The sequence below is a fragment of the Trichechus manatus genome, unplaced genomic scaffold (genome assembly GCF_000243295.1).
Source record: "Trichechus manatus latirostris isolate Lorelei unplaced genomic scaffold, TriManLat1.0 scaffold00032, whole genome shotgun sequence".
Lineage (NCBI taxonomy): Eukaryota > Metazoa > Chordata > Mammalia > Sirenia > Trichechidae > Trichechus > Trichechus manatus.
The window spans coordinates 9,691,237-9,707,559 of record NW_004443968.1 but is presented as its reverse complement, the minus strand read 5'-3'; the positions used below and the strand labels follow the sequence as shown (position 1 = coordinate 9,707,559).

The following is a 16,323-nucleotide window of genomic DNA, read 5'->3' as shown; positions in this document are numbered from 1 at the left end:
TTTGTTCTTTGTCAGGGTGGTCATTGGTGGTAGCTGGGCACCATCTAGTTCTTCTGGTCTCAGAATGATGGAGTCTCTGGTTTATGTGGCCCTTTCTGTCTCTTGGGCTAATACTTTCCTTCTGACTTTGGTGTTCTTCATTCTCCTTTACTCCAGGTGGGTTGGGACCAATTGATGCATCTTAGATGGCCGCTTGCTAGCTTTTAAGACCCCAGATGCCACTCATCAAAGTAGGATGCAGAACAGTTTCTTAATAAACTTTGTTATGCCAGTTGGCCTAGATGTCCCCTGAAAGCATGGTCCCCAGACCTCTGGCCCTGCTACTCTGTCCCTCAAAGTGTTTGATTGTATTCAGGAAACTTCTTAGCTTTGGTTTAGTCCAGTTGTTCTGACTTCCCCTATAGTGTGTGCTGTCCTCCCCTTCACCTAAGATAATTCTTGTCTACTATCTAGTTACTAGACAACCCTCGCCCTCCCTCCCCACCCTCATAACTGTCAAAGAATATTTTCTTCTGTGTTTAGACCTTTTCTTGAATTCTTATAATACTGGTTTTATACAATATTTGTCCTTTTGTGACTGACTCAATTCACTCAGCATGCTTTCCAGATTCCTCCATGTTAAAAGATGTTCCATGGATTCATCATTGTTCTTTATCATTGAGTAGTATTCCATTGTGTGAATATACCATAATTTGTTTATCCATTCGTCCATTGATGCGCACCTAGGTTGTTTTCATCTTTTTGCTATCATGAACAGTGTGCAGTGAATATGAGTGTGCATATATCTACTTTTGTGATGGCTCTTATTTCTCTAGGATATATTCCAAGGAGCTATGTTGCTGGATCATATAGTACTTCTATTTCTAGCTTTTCAAGGAAGTGCCAAATCGATTTCCGAAGTGGTTGTACTATTTTACATTCCCACCAACAGTGTTTAAGTGTTCCAGTCTGTCCACAACCTCTCCAGCATTTATTGTTTTGTGTTTTTTGGATTAATGCTAGCCTTGCTGGGGTGAGAGGATATCTCATTGTCGTTTTGATCTGCATTTCTCTAATGGTTAATGATCATGAGCATTTCTTCATGTGTCTGTTAGCCGCCTGAATGTCTTCTTTAGCGAAGTGCCTGTCAGTCAATTATATTTTAAAGAAAGTAAAAATGAGAAAGTCTTTTGTATTTATCCACATATTTACCATTTCTGATACTCTTTCTTCCTTTATGTAGATATAAGTTTCCAGCAAGTATCATTTTCATTCTACCTGAAGTACTTTCTTTAGCATTTCTTTTCTACAAGTCTTCTAGTATCCATTTATTTTAGCTTTTGACTGCATAAAAAAGTATTTTGCCTTCATATTTGAAAAATCATTGGTGTCTTAGGCTGGGTCCTCTAGAGAAGTAAAACCAGTAAAGCATATATATAGAGAGATATATCAAAGAAACAGCTCACGTGATTGTACAGGCTGGAATGTCCAAGTCTGTGGATTAGGATAGAGGCTTCTCCTGATTCACATAGCCACAGAGGCCGGCGAACCCCAGATCAGCAGGTTGGAAAGCAGGGGTCTTGCTCACAGGCTGTGAATATTGACGAATCCCAAGATTGGAAGGCAAGACTGCAAGGCTTCTCCTGATTCACATGGCCGCAGGGACTGGCAAACCAAAAATTGGCAGGTTGGAGTGCAGGGCTCTGCTCACAGGCTCTGAAGATTGACAAATCCCAAGATCGGCAGATAAGCTGATAGCTCAAGTCCCAAGAACTGGAGGTCAGATGAGCAGGAGGCAGCCGCAGGATCCAGATCAAGCAAAAAGCCAGAATGTCTGCTTATATTTGGATGCAGGCCACACCCCCAAGGAAACTCCCTTTCAACTGATTGGCTACTCACGGGAAATCCTATCATAGGAGTGATCACATATTAACACTGAGATTCATGGTCCAGCCAAGTTGACACCCATTGTTAACCATCACAATTGAATATAGAATTCTAGATTCAGAGTCTTTTTGTTGTTGTTCCTTTTCCTTTTCCTTTCAACACTTTAAAGATGTCATTTTTATTATCTTCTGGCTTGTATTGTTTCTTATATTAAATTAGTGTTCTTTTTTTATCTATGTATATCTGTTTCCTTTTGTGTAATGTATCTTCTTTTTGTGGTTGATTTTAAAATTTTTTTCTCACTGCTTTCCAGCAATTTAATTATGATGTGCCTTGTTTTGGTTTTCTTTGTATTTATTCTGCTTAAGGTTTGTTGAGCTTCTTGGATCAGAGGATGGTTAGTTTTTATCAAATTTGGAAAAGTTTCAGCCATTCTTGGAATATTTTATCTTTTGTCCCCAATTTATTCTGGGACACCAATTACATGTGAATTGGACCCCTTGGTATTGTCCCAAAGGTCACTGAGGCTGTATTCTTTTTTTTTTTTTAAGCTTTTTTTTCTCACTGTGCTTTGATTTGATTACTTTCCATTGTATCTTCAAGTTCACTGACCTTTTCTTCTCTAGGATCTAAACTGCTATTAAGATCATCCAGTGAATTTTTATTCAGGATATTATGTTTTTATCTCTAGCAATACCATTTAGTTTTTTTAATTTTTTTTTTATGTCCGTCCTTATTTTTAAACCATTATACATATATCTGAACTCTGTTTTAAACTCTTGTTTGCTCATTCCATTATCTGTCAAATCTGGATGTATTTATTGACTGATTTTTCTCCTGATTATGGATCACTTTTTTTTTAAATGTCTAATGATTTTCGATTGGATGTCAGACATTATGAATATTATGTTGTTGAGTGTCTAGATTTTGTTTTCTTCTTTTACAGATTTTGTATTCACTGATTGTACTGTTATTTGTGAATAATGCTATACCTTGATCTTTTAAAGGCTGTTTTTAAGCTCTTTAGGGAAAGTCTAGAGTATTCTTTATTCTAAGTCTGGTTTAGCTCATGTTCTAAAACATGGCCCTAATGGATATCCATTAAATATCCTGAATGTGTAGTGAGGTCTTTCCACTGCGATCTGAATTTGACCAATATTCTGTGAACTCTGGGAATTGTTCATTTAACAGTTTCTAGTGATGGTTCTTTGCCTGGCCTCATAGAGTCAACCTTTCCACTCCCAGCTTTGTATTCTGCCTAAGACTCAAAGGGGAACCTTCTACAGATTTCTGGAGGTCTTTGTCTGTGAATCTCTATCCTCTTTGGTAATTTGCCTAGAAAATTCCAGCTGCCTCAGTGTCCCCAAATTCTTATCTCTGTCTCTTCAACTCAATGAGACTTCCATACTTGGGTTTTCCCTCCCTGAACTATGATCCTGAAAGTGCCTTCAGGTAGAAAACTGGGGGATTTTCTGGTTTAGGGGTGATAATCCTGTCCTGCCTGTTGTGTAACATCTAAAAATAGTTGTTTCATACATTTTGTTGTGTTTTCTAGCTTTTATGGCAAGAGAGCAAGTCTGGGAGCAGTTCTTCATCATGGCTAGAACTAGAAGTTCTTCTTCAAAGTTATAATCAACATTAAAAAAACTTACAATTATCTCAGGTAGAAAGCAGTCTAGACAAATAATAAAGAATTTGGTATTCGCTTTACCAGCTGAACGCTGACTAAAAATAAAATCAACTTCCTAAATAACATCTCTAAAAATGAAGAACTCTCAGTATACTAACATATTTGTTATTTGTGATATCATTTCCTTTCATACCACTAATCTGCAGTTCATTTGAGAATGATTTCTTTGCTGTATAACTACTTTCAGAAACAACTGAACAATCAATATGATGTTTGGTATGCTAATTAACCAAATTATCCTAACCAGCCAGAATTATTTTGTGCAATCAGGCTTTAAAAAGAAATGAACAAATTACAAGAAAATAAACTCACATCAGAGATTTATTTTTAAAAAATTTCTGAGGCGTTTATATGAGTCAGTATATATTTTTCTGTTCTATACATTACTGCAGTACTCTATAATGAAAATTGTTTTACATTGCCTTCTTTCCATTTTGTGTCTTTTTTTCTTCCTTTAGCTCTGTCTCCAGTACAAGGTACACTCTGGCTGCACAAAAACTCTGCCAGAAATTCCACCCAGCCCTTCCTTTTTTATTCTGGGATCCATACTCCAAAATTATCTTTCCATTTTTCCCTACTATCAGAAGCCCTCAGTGCCCTGCTCCCAGCTGCTGGTCACAGAGAAAACTAATCTTCTAAACCAAGGGTTGGCAAAATATTGCCTGTGAGCCAAAGCCAATTTACCACCTGTTTTTGTTAAAGTTTTATTGGAACACAGCCATATTCATTTATTTATGTATTATATATGGCTGTTTTGGTGATACAATGGTAGCATAGCTCAACAGTAGGTAGCTGAGTAGTTTGCAACAGAGACCAACTAGCTCACAAAGCTTAAAATATTTAGTATCTGACCATTGACAGAAAAAATAGTTTTCAAATGCCTGCTTTAAACTAAATCATATTTTTAATGTTAATGACAAGAATTGAATGTGTGTGTGTGTAAAAACAGCGAGAAGGCGGTGTCTGACCTGTCACGAGGGGGAAGGAGAATCAAGATCAACAGCCCAAGGCATGCCTCCTCTCTCTGCCATCTATACCAATTCTGACACCAACCATCCCTCCCACATCACTCTCTACTTTTCTGCTGTTTCAATAATTCATTGCAACGGCCACACAGAACTCACAGACAGTATTCATGATTATGGGGTTTATTAGGGAAGTAACAGTTACAGTTCAGGCTCAGGAACACTCAGGATACAGTTCTTCCATCAGGACAACCTCTTTCCAGCTGTGCTCACAGGCACGACTCTCCCTGGCCCTCGGCCTCTACCCAAAGGCACTCATCTTTCTCTTTCTGTGGGCCAGGAAGCCCATGGCCCTGTCTCCTGCTGCTGGGCCTCTGCTGCCAGGTCTCTTCTGCTGGGTCTCTCCTGCCACCACTTCTCACTGTCTTCAGGGTTACAGCTTGCTCTCTCTCTCGGTCTCCTGCTTCCAGGAGCTTCTCAGCGCAGGGATTCCTAGTCCAGAAGACATGCTGGCTCCTGCCTGTTCTTCCTTGGTAATGGTGGGATTCTCTCTTTCCCACCTCTAGGGTGGCTCATTTCAAGCCCAGCAGAATGGCAGAACTGACCAATCCCTTTGGTGGGCCACAATTCCCTATCACACAGTTCACCCAGTCACTTGGGTGAGAGTTACAAGACTATGGCTAGAAAGGCCACACAAAAGCGATCCATCACACCACAGTGTGTATCCCTCTAGATACACTTGCATTTTTTATAACAACTTTATTGTGATATAGTTCACATACCATAAAATTCATCCTTTTAAAGTTTACAGTTCAGTGGTTTTTAGTATATTCACAGCACTGGGCAATAACCACCACTATTTCATTCTGGAACATTTAAATCACCCCTAAATGAAAATTGTACCCAATAGCAGTCATTCCGTAGTCCCTGGCAACCACTAATCTACTTACTGTCTGTTTCAATGGATTTACCTATTCTGGACATTTCATATAAATGGGTTCATATAATATATGGTCTTTTGTGACTGGCTTCTTTCACTTACAGTAATGTTTTCGAAGTTCATCCATGTTGTAGCATGTATCAGAACTTCATTATTTTTCATTATTGAATACAATTACGCTGTATGGCTGTGCCACGTTTTGTCTATCCATTTATCAGTTGATGAACATTTGGGTTGTTTCCATTTTTTTTTTTTGGATATTATATGTAATCCTGCTATGAACAGTTGTGTACAAGTTTTTGTGTGGACATATTTTGTCATTTCTTTTGAGTATATACCTAGAAGTGGAAGTGCTAGTTTATATGGTAGCTCTACGTTGAGCTTTTTGAGGAACTGCCAAACTGTTTTCTAAAGTTATTGCACCATTTTACATTCCCACCAGCAATGTATGAGGGTTCCAGCTTCTACACAACCTCGCTAGCAGTTATCATTTTTGAAAACTATATATTTTAAATAATTTAATCTGGCAACTCTGGAAATCAAAATCCTCACGCCCACCTCATGCAAATTTTGTTGTTGTTGCTGTTTGTTGTTGTTGCTGCTGCTGTTTGCTTATTTAGTGACCTTCCTGGACTAAATCTTTAAAGTCTGTATTCTTTGTTTTGTGCAGCCACTGAAGTCTCTGTTTGGTTCGTTTAGTGGTCAGCTAATGATTAGAAAAACATTAAAATATTAATTAAAATGCTTTGAACCAGCAAATCGCCCAGCTTTTGCTGAGGGGCTCTGTGCTTGTTGGTGTATGCCTTCAATGCTCCAGCAGTTTACAACTCTTCCTTAGTCTTAGGCATGTGTAGGGGCCTTCTCAAGTCTTTTCTGGGCATGTGCACAGCCCTGCACATGCTCATGGCCTTCTAGATCCCCAGGAATATATTAACACTTAGAAGCCCCTGGTCCCTATGGACATTTCATTCCCTACATTTTCCTTTTAAGTTTTTGAACAGCTTCTTGTTTGCCCCAGCTGGTATCCGTATCTCAGGCGGCCGCAAAGTTAAAAAAAAATTGCCAATATTTTTTTTTTCAACAAACACCCTGAGGATAGGGCTTTTCCCAGTGAATGAGCTCTGAATCAGATGAAATAAAGCTAAACCCTGACAATGATACTTTCCCAGGCAGCTGCCAGAAAGGTCAAATAGTGACAATACTCTAGGGATGGGCTTTTGAGGTAGGTCAAAACCTGTTCTGCCCCCGTCAGTAACTGCTAGGCTGCTGGTTTTCATAGCTACCATGTTTCCAAGACTGCTGGTTTTCAAGACTTACTACAGAACTGGGGAAAGGGGCATAGGAATAGGACATATTAAAATGCCACAAAATTTAAGATTTTGCTGTTTTTCTTGAATAAATGCTCCTCGATTTTTGCGAGGCTTTGGTTAATATCCAGAGTTCTGAAAAAGTTCATTTTCACAATTATTGCCAGTATTCTCATTGTTTTTATGGAGGAGGAGATTTTCAAACACCATGCCTCACCATTCAGAAGCAATTCTCCATATCTGCCTATTTTTAAAGCATGCCCAAGGAGGGCAGCGCCTTCATTAAATTCAATGTCTTTCTAATTCTGGAGTTTTAAGCAGCTTGGATCTAAAGCCAGAGATATTGGGGACCTGGGTCATTCAAATATTACCACAGCCATAATGGACAGAGGTATCTCTATGGAAAGTTTCCTTCAATTTTAGGTGTTTGCAGCAGGAGGACTGACCTCAGTGGTTATCTCCAGCATTTTTTATAGAGGAGGATTTAAACATGGCAAGACAGAATGGTAGAAAGGAAGCTTGATGCCCTGTTTTAACTTAGATCGTGTGTTTATTAGGAGTGGCTGGAAGTGGGACTGTATATGGATATTATAGGAGCTCTAAGGCACCCTTGGGAGTCCTGGGGTGGTGCAAATAGTTAACATGCTCAGCTGCTAACTAAAAGATCAGAGGTTCAAGTCTACCCAGAGGCATCTCAGAATAAAGGCTTGGCGATCTACTTCCAAAAACCCAGCCATTGAAAACTCTGTGGACCACAGTTCTACTCGGGCACACATGGGTTCGCCATGAGTAAGAACTGACTCAACAGCAACTAGTTGAAAGCACACATGGTCCGCTCTTAGGTTTCCCACTGACTGAACTGGTCAACAAGAGAAATTTACTCTCACCTTGCTGTTTACTAAGTGGTTCAGTCATTGGAGAAGCTATTTTACCTTACAGTTTCCTTATCTGAAAAAAAAGAGATTAGATCCCATCCAGCTTTAAATTTTTATTTCTATCATCTGAAGTTTGTGTGTGTGTATGTGTGTGCTTTAAGTGAAAGTTTACAAAGCAAGTTAGTTTCTCATTCAACAGTTAATACACAAATTGTTTTGTGACATTGGTTGCCAATCCCACGATGTGTCAACACTCTCCCCTTCTCCACCTAGGTTCCCCGTTCCCATATCATCTAAAGTTTTGAACTACCAAAGAAACTTTAATTTTCTAAGGCAAGAGAGTATGCTAATATATTTTTGGAGGATTTTGACCCCCTATTTACTTATAATTTATCAGAAAACCTTATTTCCTGTGGCTCCTGATTAGTCAATATGTTAATAGAATAATTTAAACCAAAACTTTTTCTTTAGAAACCTATTCAGATGTAAATTTCTATTGCTTTTATAAAGCCAAGTGAGGTTATTCTTTATTGCATATAACATTTTCTTAAAGCTAGTCTGAAAAACTGTCACTAAATTACTTTTGTTCTGATTCTTTTATTATACAAATTTTAAAATAAAAGTAATGAAGTTCCTTTTTGTAAGTCCTGCCACATCTGTTATTATCAAATTTTAAAAGATTATACTACAGGATAAAAATTGATAAATAATTATTAGTATTTTAATCAAGATGCACAAGTACATAAACTGTATATTCACTTGGTTTATATCATTCTTACAGTTGCTGCTGGACTGAAAATTCATTCTTGGCTTAGAACCGTTATTCAGCTTCCGTCTAAAGGCTCCTGATTACTGTGCTGTGAAAGAAAGTAGCAGAGTCACAGCTCTTATTGATTTTGTACACTCTGGCTATGAAATATTTGTTCTTTTCTTCTTAGGAGTCTTAAACAGAGTCATGAAAAGTCAAAACTAAGAAAGACCATAAATATCCCTATCAGCCCGTCTTGCTTCTTCTTTCACATTTTATAGATGAGGACACTGGAGCCCCTCCTGGATTAAATGGAGTTTCTATATTTTTTATGTTAATTTGAAACATTAGAAAAATAATTAGATAGTGACCCATGGATGCTTTAAATTATATGATTCAAACTGAATTTCATGTTTCTTTGTTTTTGTTTCAGTTAATTTAATATGAAAGATTGAAATAAATTATATGTGACCGAAAAAATCATTAACAAAAAGTATTGTCATTTTGGATGATCCTTATTTTTGCTTCTCTCCTTTCTGATGATAATCAAGAATTAACATTTTGGGCTTACAGCAGCTGGACGTTGGCGTTGTTACTGTGTTCTTTCTAAGCTATATGTCTCGGAAGTCTAGGAGTCTACTCTAACATTTGCCAGTAAAGAGACTGTTGGCGATATACTGACACTGTATTATTTGATCATATGTACCTTCACTTACTTTCGTTTCTGTACTTCTTCTTCTTCTCATTTCTCCTTTTCTTCCTTCTTTATCTGTATCTTATCCCTGCCATAAGCATCTGTGGACATTGTTTAACGCTTTATATAGTATCGAATGCTCAAGATGCTTCAGAACCCTGAATTGAGTGAACACTGTCTAGCCCTACACTGTAATATTGTAATTTTTCCATAAAGCTCTTATCATAAGTAATCATAATAATAGATAATACTTACATAGTGCTTACTATGTGCCAGGTACTGTTCCAGATACTTTACATAAATTAAATTACTTAATCTTGAAATAATTGTTTGAGGTAGGTTTATTGTTTTCTCTATAATTTTCAATACCTTGACAATACCTTGATTTTATAAGGAATAATCATACCCTTTAACAATAGGAAATAGAGGAATTTCTGGCTTCCTAGAATTTTCCAGTATCTGATACATATTTAATCCGTAGTAGAATTTTCAGATATATGGTATATATTTAATCCATAGTGCCAACAAGTTCAACTAAATGAGTCCTAATTACTGATACAGGAAGAAGGCTTCTTTATGCCCTTTAATGAATTTAAGTCTTGAAATATCATTAAAGAGACAGGCTGCTACATCCCCCACCATTCCCAAATACAGCAGTAGCTTGCCTAACTGATGATGGTGCTATGTTAAACAGTTAAACTCTCAGTATTCGACATAACCAAGATATTCTTCACCATGGTGGTTTTAACAGTGGAATGAGTCATTTGAGAAATATCATCTGGAAAACTGAGGGGGAAGAAATCACACAGGTGTTTTTTCTGTTTTGATTGGAGTGATAGTCCCAGGACTTTCCAATCATATTCAAAAGCAAACAACAACAAAAAGCCCTTTTATTTCATTCATCACATAAGTAATACATATTCATTGTGGGTAATACATATAATCAGAAGGAAGACAGGAAGAGAGGAACGAAGGCAGGAAGGAATGAAGGAAAGATGGAAGAGGAAGAAAAGGAAGAGAAAAATCACCTGAAATCCCATTATTCATTGATAATCACCATTAAGTTGTAGGCTGCGTTTTTTAATTCTTTAATATATGTGTTTGTGGATATGTATTTTAGTAAAAACTAGTATGCTGTCATACACTTTTCTAATCTCTTTTTTGTAACTAAACAATATAGCCAAATAAACAATTAACCTATTACTGGGCATGTATATTGTTTCAAATTTTTCTTTATATCCTTTGCATAATTATAATTAATTCCTTGGGATAAAGTCCTAGAGAAGGAATACAAAAAAAAAACCTTGCTGTCGAGTTCATTCCGACTCATAGCAACCCTATAGGACGGAGGAGAACTGCCCCATAGAGTTTCCAGGAAGCGGCTGGTGGATTCAAACTGCTGACCTTGTGGTTAGTAGCTGAGCTGTTAAACACTGTGCCACCAGGGCTCCAGAGAAGGAATAAGTGGGTCAATGTGAGTAAAATTTTAAAGCTGTTAATATTATTGCCAGGTTGCCATCTAAGACGGTCATACAATTTACAGTCCTACCAGCAGAGCGCCAAACTACCAGTAAATATTGTTATTCACTGTTATTCTAATTCTCACTTCTTTGATTATCAAGAAGCAAATTTTTTTAAAAATATTTATGAACTGTTCATCAATAATATGATTTCTAGGTTAAAAGCAGCTCTGCGTTCCTATAATTTTAAACTAGATAATTGTGAAACTAAATTACCAATTGAGCAAGGCATAATTGATTTCCAGATTCTGCTAACCATAATATGCCTTCTGATTTTAAAGCCTCCACGTGCATGGAGTCTGAGCCAGAGGTCATGCGGTACTTGAGATTGGCACTGACGGATGCTGTCAAGGACATTGTACAGCAGACAATATCTGTGATGAGTCCAGGGAGAAACCAGGAGACAAACCTAAACAAGCACAGTGTTCCTGAATGTTTGCTTAAGAATATTCCAAATGAATGGAACTATATTCCAGAAGAAACCAAAAGGAAAGAATCAAGCAAAGGTAAGTATACTTACTGCTTTTCTTTAAGAAAACACCCCCAGAATAAGCAGTTTTCTAGAGTATGCAATCAATTTTACAAAAATACAAGAACGAGAAACTATATTAATCTTTCACCGAGTATATTTGGGACCCTTCATTTTCTTTACTGTGAGTCATAACATCGAGGAAACTAGAAATGAAAATGACTCAAATGGTCATCTTCTGTATCTAACCATGAGTTCAGAATTTTCTTTGATATTCTGTGTTATGTTAGTAATAATAGATTAGTCACATGATTTTGACAAATTTTCTTTAAATCTATTGGGTAATCTAAAATTCGTGCTCTCGAGAAGATTGCTCTGGTATTCAGTTTAATTATTCTTTCCTTTACGTTTTTCCCCTGCAACCACCAATTATTACTTCTTTTCCCCCTTGTTAACACACCTACATGTGCAGCTTTTTGGTCAAAAATTGTACCCCATTTAGTAACTACATCTATTTTTCTGACAGGGTATTTTTCCCCACTACCTATGGTTCTGAACTCAGTGCATTGTTCCTATTTCGGGTAGTACATCTACCAACTGTATTTAAGAACCATCAGTTACTCACATTATTCATTTATTTTATTAAGTCTTCTCTTCTGAAATGGTTTCTTCCTACCTAGATGTTTCTACTTTCCCAAGACTCCTTTGAATATAATGCATTTGTATTCATGAATATTCTTTAGGAATTTTAAGATAAATTTTTTCCCTTTTATATTCATCTTTGAAGAAGAATATTTTTTTCACTAACTCTAAGAAAGCTTTTCAACACTAAAATACTCCACCTAAACCCACTAATGTCAATTGAAGAGACTCGCCTTTCTTTCATTCTTCTCCATGGAGATCCTAAATAATGTGGCTCTTATCCAGCAACCTTATATTACAAACTCAAATCAATTATCTATCTGTGACCTTTCATAGTAATGATTTAATTCTGTCCAAGCCCTATTAAACTGCCTTTGAATCTAGTAAAGTCATTTAATTGAAATTGGAAAATGTCAGCTTTTCTTTTGTTAAGTTCCTCCTTGTCTAGGAGTTTTTGCCATTTCTCCTTCATTCTAGCTTTCAGATATTTCATACATTTTGAGCAATTCAGGAGGCATGATCTTTAGTTAACATATCATATGATATGAGTCACACTATTTTACTCGTGGAGCCCTGGCGGCGCAGTTATTAAGAGCTTGGCTGCTAACCAAAAAGGTCAGCAGTTCGAATCCACAAGCCTCTCCTTGGAACCACATGGAGCAGTTCTACTCTGTCCTGTAGGGTCTCCATGAGTCAGAATTGACTCGACGGCAGACGGTTTGTTTTTTTGCGGGGGAGAAAGAGGGTTGTTTTACTTGTGGCCTTCAAATTCATCTATTTATGAACACTTTTGCTTTCTGCAAGCATTTTGAAATTCCTCTATAGCATTTCAAAGAGACTCTTCTCTTATTCCAAAAAAGTGCTTACTTTTTAGATGCCAGTTGTTGGGGTTTCCTTACTATCCTACTTGAGAAAAAGTGATAGTTTTGATCAAATTACCTCTCAGGGTAGAACTATAACATACAGACAGACACAAAAGGGGTGCCAGACTACATGAATATATAGAAAAATGTGTTGGACAAAAAGTTACTCTATGACACATTTTCTATGTTTCAGGTGGTGATGACAATAGAAGGCCATTGGTCTTCATTTCTGCCCTCGAACATGTTACAGGGACTTTCAGACTAGTACTTCTAAACGTTTTTTTTTTTTTTTTCTTCTTCTTCACTACAATATACAAGACAGATAATATTTACATGCTGAACATTAAGTCATTATTTCCTTATTCATTCAGTAGGTACTTAGACTGGGTGATTACTACATATCAGGCATGTGTTGAGGCAAGAGATATACTATAAATATCTCCTCTTGGTGCTTCAAGTCTAGTATATCTATTTTCAAATGCGTACAAACACCTCAGGGGGAGTACAAGACAATTCCTTGGTGTGTAAGAAGAAAGAAAGAAATTAAAGTTTACAAAAATTTCATGTGGAGATTGTCATTGTGACTCCCTTGACCTGTAAGTGAGCCAGTCTTGTACTGGGGACAACATGTGAGGAAGCTCAAGGGAAGACCAAGGCTCCACAATGTTGGCATAGGGGCAGCAGTGGCAACCTCACTCCATTACCTTTCATCATATTGTATTAAATTGAAATTGTCCTTGACTTTAACATATTCTTATAAATCAACTGCAGGTTAAACCTAATACTAGGCATACTAGGAAGAACAAAGAGTAACCAAGTGAAAAAACTCACATTTGTTTTCTTTCTTAGTATGAGCTCTTCCCCAGTCATATTAAGAGGTAAAACAATGATGATCTAATCAGATTTGGACCAAAAAAAAAGAAATGTATGGGGAAACCATTTCAAATATGGCTCCTCAGATGTTATTATTAATGGTGACTCTTCCCCTAAGTGTCTTTTGTGCCTTTAGATATTAACCCACTGCCGTTGAGTCGGTTCTGACTCATAATGACCCAGTAGGACAGAGTAGAACTTCCCCATAGGGTTTCCAAGGCTGTAATCTTTTTTTTTTTCATTTTTTCCCATACAAAAATTTATACATACATTGTTATGTGACTATAATTGCTTTCCCCATACTGTGACAGCACACTCCTCCTTTCCACCCCTAATTCCCCATGTCCATTCAACCAGCTCCTAACCCTCTCTGCCTTCCCATCTCACCTCCGGGCAGAAGCTGCCCGTTTAGCCTCTTGTATCTACTTGAGCTAAGAGGCACACTCCTCACGAGTATCACTTTATGTCCCACGGTCCAGTCCAATCCCTGTCTGAAGAGTTGGACTCAGAAATTGTTTTATTTCTGGGCTGATAGAGAATCCACGGGCTATGCTTTCCTGGGTTCCTCCAGTCTCAGTCAGACCATGAAGTCTGGTCTTCTTACTAGAATTAGAGTTCTGCACTCCACCTTTCTCCTGCTCCATCAGGGACTCTCTGTTGTGTTCCCTGCAGGGCAGTCATTGGTGGTAGCTGTACACCATCTAGTTCTTCTGGTCTCAGGCTGATGGAGTCTCTGGTTTATGTGGCCTTTTCTGTCTCTTGGGCTAATACTTTCCTTGTGTCTTTGGTGTATTCATTCTCCTTTACTCCAGGTGAGTTGGGACAAATTGATGCATCTTAGATGGCTGCTTGCAAGCTTTTAAGACCCCAGACGCCACTCACCAAAGTAGAATGCAGAACATTTGCTTTATAAGCTTTATTATGCCAATTGACCTAGATGTCCCCTGAAAGCATGGTCCCCAGACCCCTACCCCTGCTACTCTGTCCCTCAAAGTGTTTGCTTGTATTCAGGAAACTTCTTAGCTTTGGTTTAGTCCAGCTGTGCTGACTTGGTCTGTAGTGTGTGCTGTCCTTCTCTGCACCGAAGATAATTCTTGTCTACTGTCTAGTTAGTGAATAACCCTCCCCCTCCCTCCCCCACCTCGTAACCATCAAAGAATGTTGTCTTCTGTGTTTAAACCTTTTCTTGAGTTCTTGTAATAGTGGTCTTACACAATATTTGTCCTTCTGTGACTGACTAAATTCACTTAGCATAATGACCTCCAGCTTCCTCCATGTTATAAGATATTTCACGGCTTCATCATGGTTCTTTATCGTTGTGTAGTATTCCATTGCGTGGATATACCATAATTTGTTTATCCATTTGCCTGTTGATGGGCACCTCGGTTGTTTCCATCTTTTTGCTATTGTGAACAGTGCTGCAGTGAACATGGGTGTGCATATATCTATTCGTGTGACGGCTCTTATTTCTGTAGGATATATTCCAAGGAGTGGGATAGCTGGATCGTATGGTACTTCTGTTTTTAGCTTTTTAAGGAAGTGCCAAATTGATTTCCAAAGTGGTTGTACCATTTTACATTCCCACCAACAGTGTATAAGTGTTCCAGTCTCTCCACAACCTCTCCAGCATTTATTATTTTGTGTTTTTTGGACTAATGCTAGCCTTGTTGGGGTGAGATGATAATCTCATTGTAGTTTTGATCTGCATTTCTCTAATGGCTAATGATCGTGAGCATTTCTTCATGTGTCTGTTAGCTGCCTGAACATCATCTTTGGTGAAGTGCCTGTTCATATCCTTTGCCCATTTTTTAATTGGGTTATTTGTCTTTTTGTTGTCGAGGTTTTGCAGTATCTTGTAGATTTCAGAGATTAGACGCTGATCGGATTTGTCGTAGCCAAAAATTTTTTCCCAGTCTGTAGGTTGTCTTTTGACCCTTTTGGTGAAGTCTTTTGATGAGCATAAGTGTTTGATTTTTAGGAGCTCCCAGTTATCTAGTCTCTCTTCTGGTGTTTGTGCATTGTTACTTATGGTTCGTATTGTGCTTATGTCATGTATTAGGGCTCCTAGCGTCCCTATTTTTTCTGCCATGATCTTTATGGTTTTCAATTTTATATTTAAGTCTTTGATCCATTTTGAGTTAGTTTTTATGCATGGTGTGAGGTATGGGTCTTGTTTCACTTTTTGCAGATGGATATACAGTTATGCCAGCACCATTTGTTAAAGAGACAGTCTTTTCCCCAATTAACAGACTTTGAGCCTTTGTCAAATATCAGCTGCTCATAGGTGGATGAATTTATATCTGGATTCTCAATTCTGTTCCATTGGTCTATGTATCTGTTGTTGTACCAGCACCAGCCTGTATTGACTACTGTGGCGGTATAATAGGTTCTAAAATCAGGTACTATGAGACCTCCCACTTTGTTGTTCTTTTTATTTATTTATTGTACTTTAGGTGAAGGTTTACAGAACAAATAGTTTCTCATTACACAGTCAGTAGGCATATCGTTTTTTGACATTAGTTAACAAACCCACAACATGTCAACACTCTCCCTTCTCAACTTTGGAAGACCTTTTTACTTTTTTGGTGAAAAGATACATAGCCAAAGATACACCATTTCAAAAATTTCTACACGTACAATTCAGTGACATCGATTACGTTCTTCCAGTGGTGCTGCTATTCTCACTATCCTTTTCCAAATTATTCCATCACCATTATCTTCCACTCACTGCCCTCTAGGCTTCCCATCAAACCTTTTGAGTTGCTGTTGTCAATTTTATCTCATGTAGATAATTCTTTTTTTGTACTTTAGATGAAGATTTACAGAACAGAATAGTTTCTCATTAAACAGTACACATATTGCCCTATGACA

The 16,323-nt window shown here is 37.6% G+C and overlaps 1 protein-coding gene across 1 annotated transcript in view; it reads left to right on the top strand.

Moving 5' to 3' along the window:
* The window catches only part of KIAA0825 (KIAA0825 ortholog), a 281,773-nt gene that overhangs the window by 220,231 nt on the left and 45,219 nt on the right, over positions 1-16,323 (top strand). Inside the window, exon 16 of the mRNA XM_023730118.1 lies at positions 10,887-11,111. Coding sequence (XP_023585886.1) covers positions 10,887-11,111 — 225 coding nt within the window. The remainder of the gene's footprint in view (positions 1-10,886; positions 11,112-16,323) is intronic.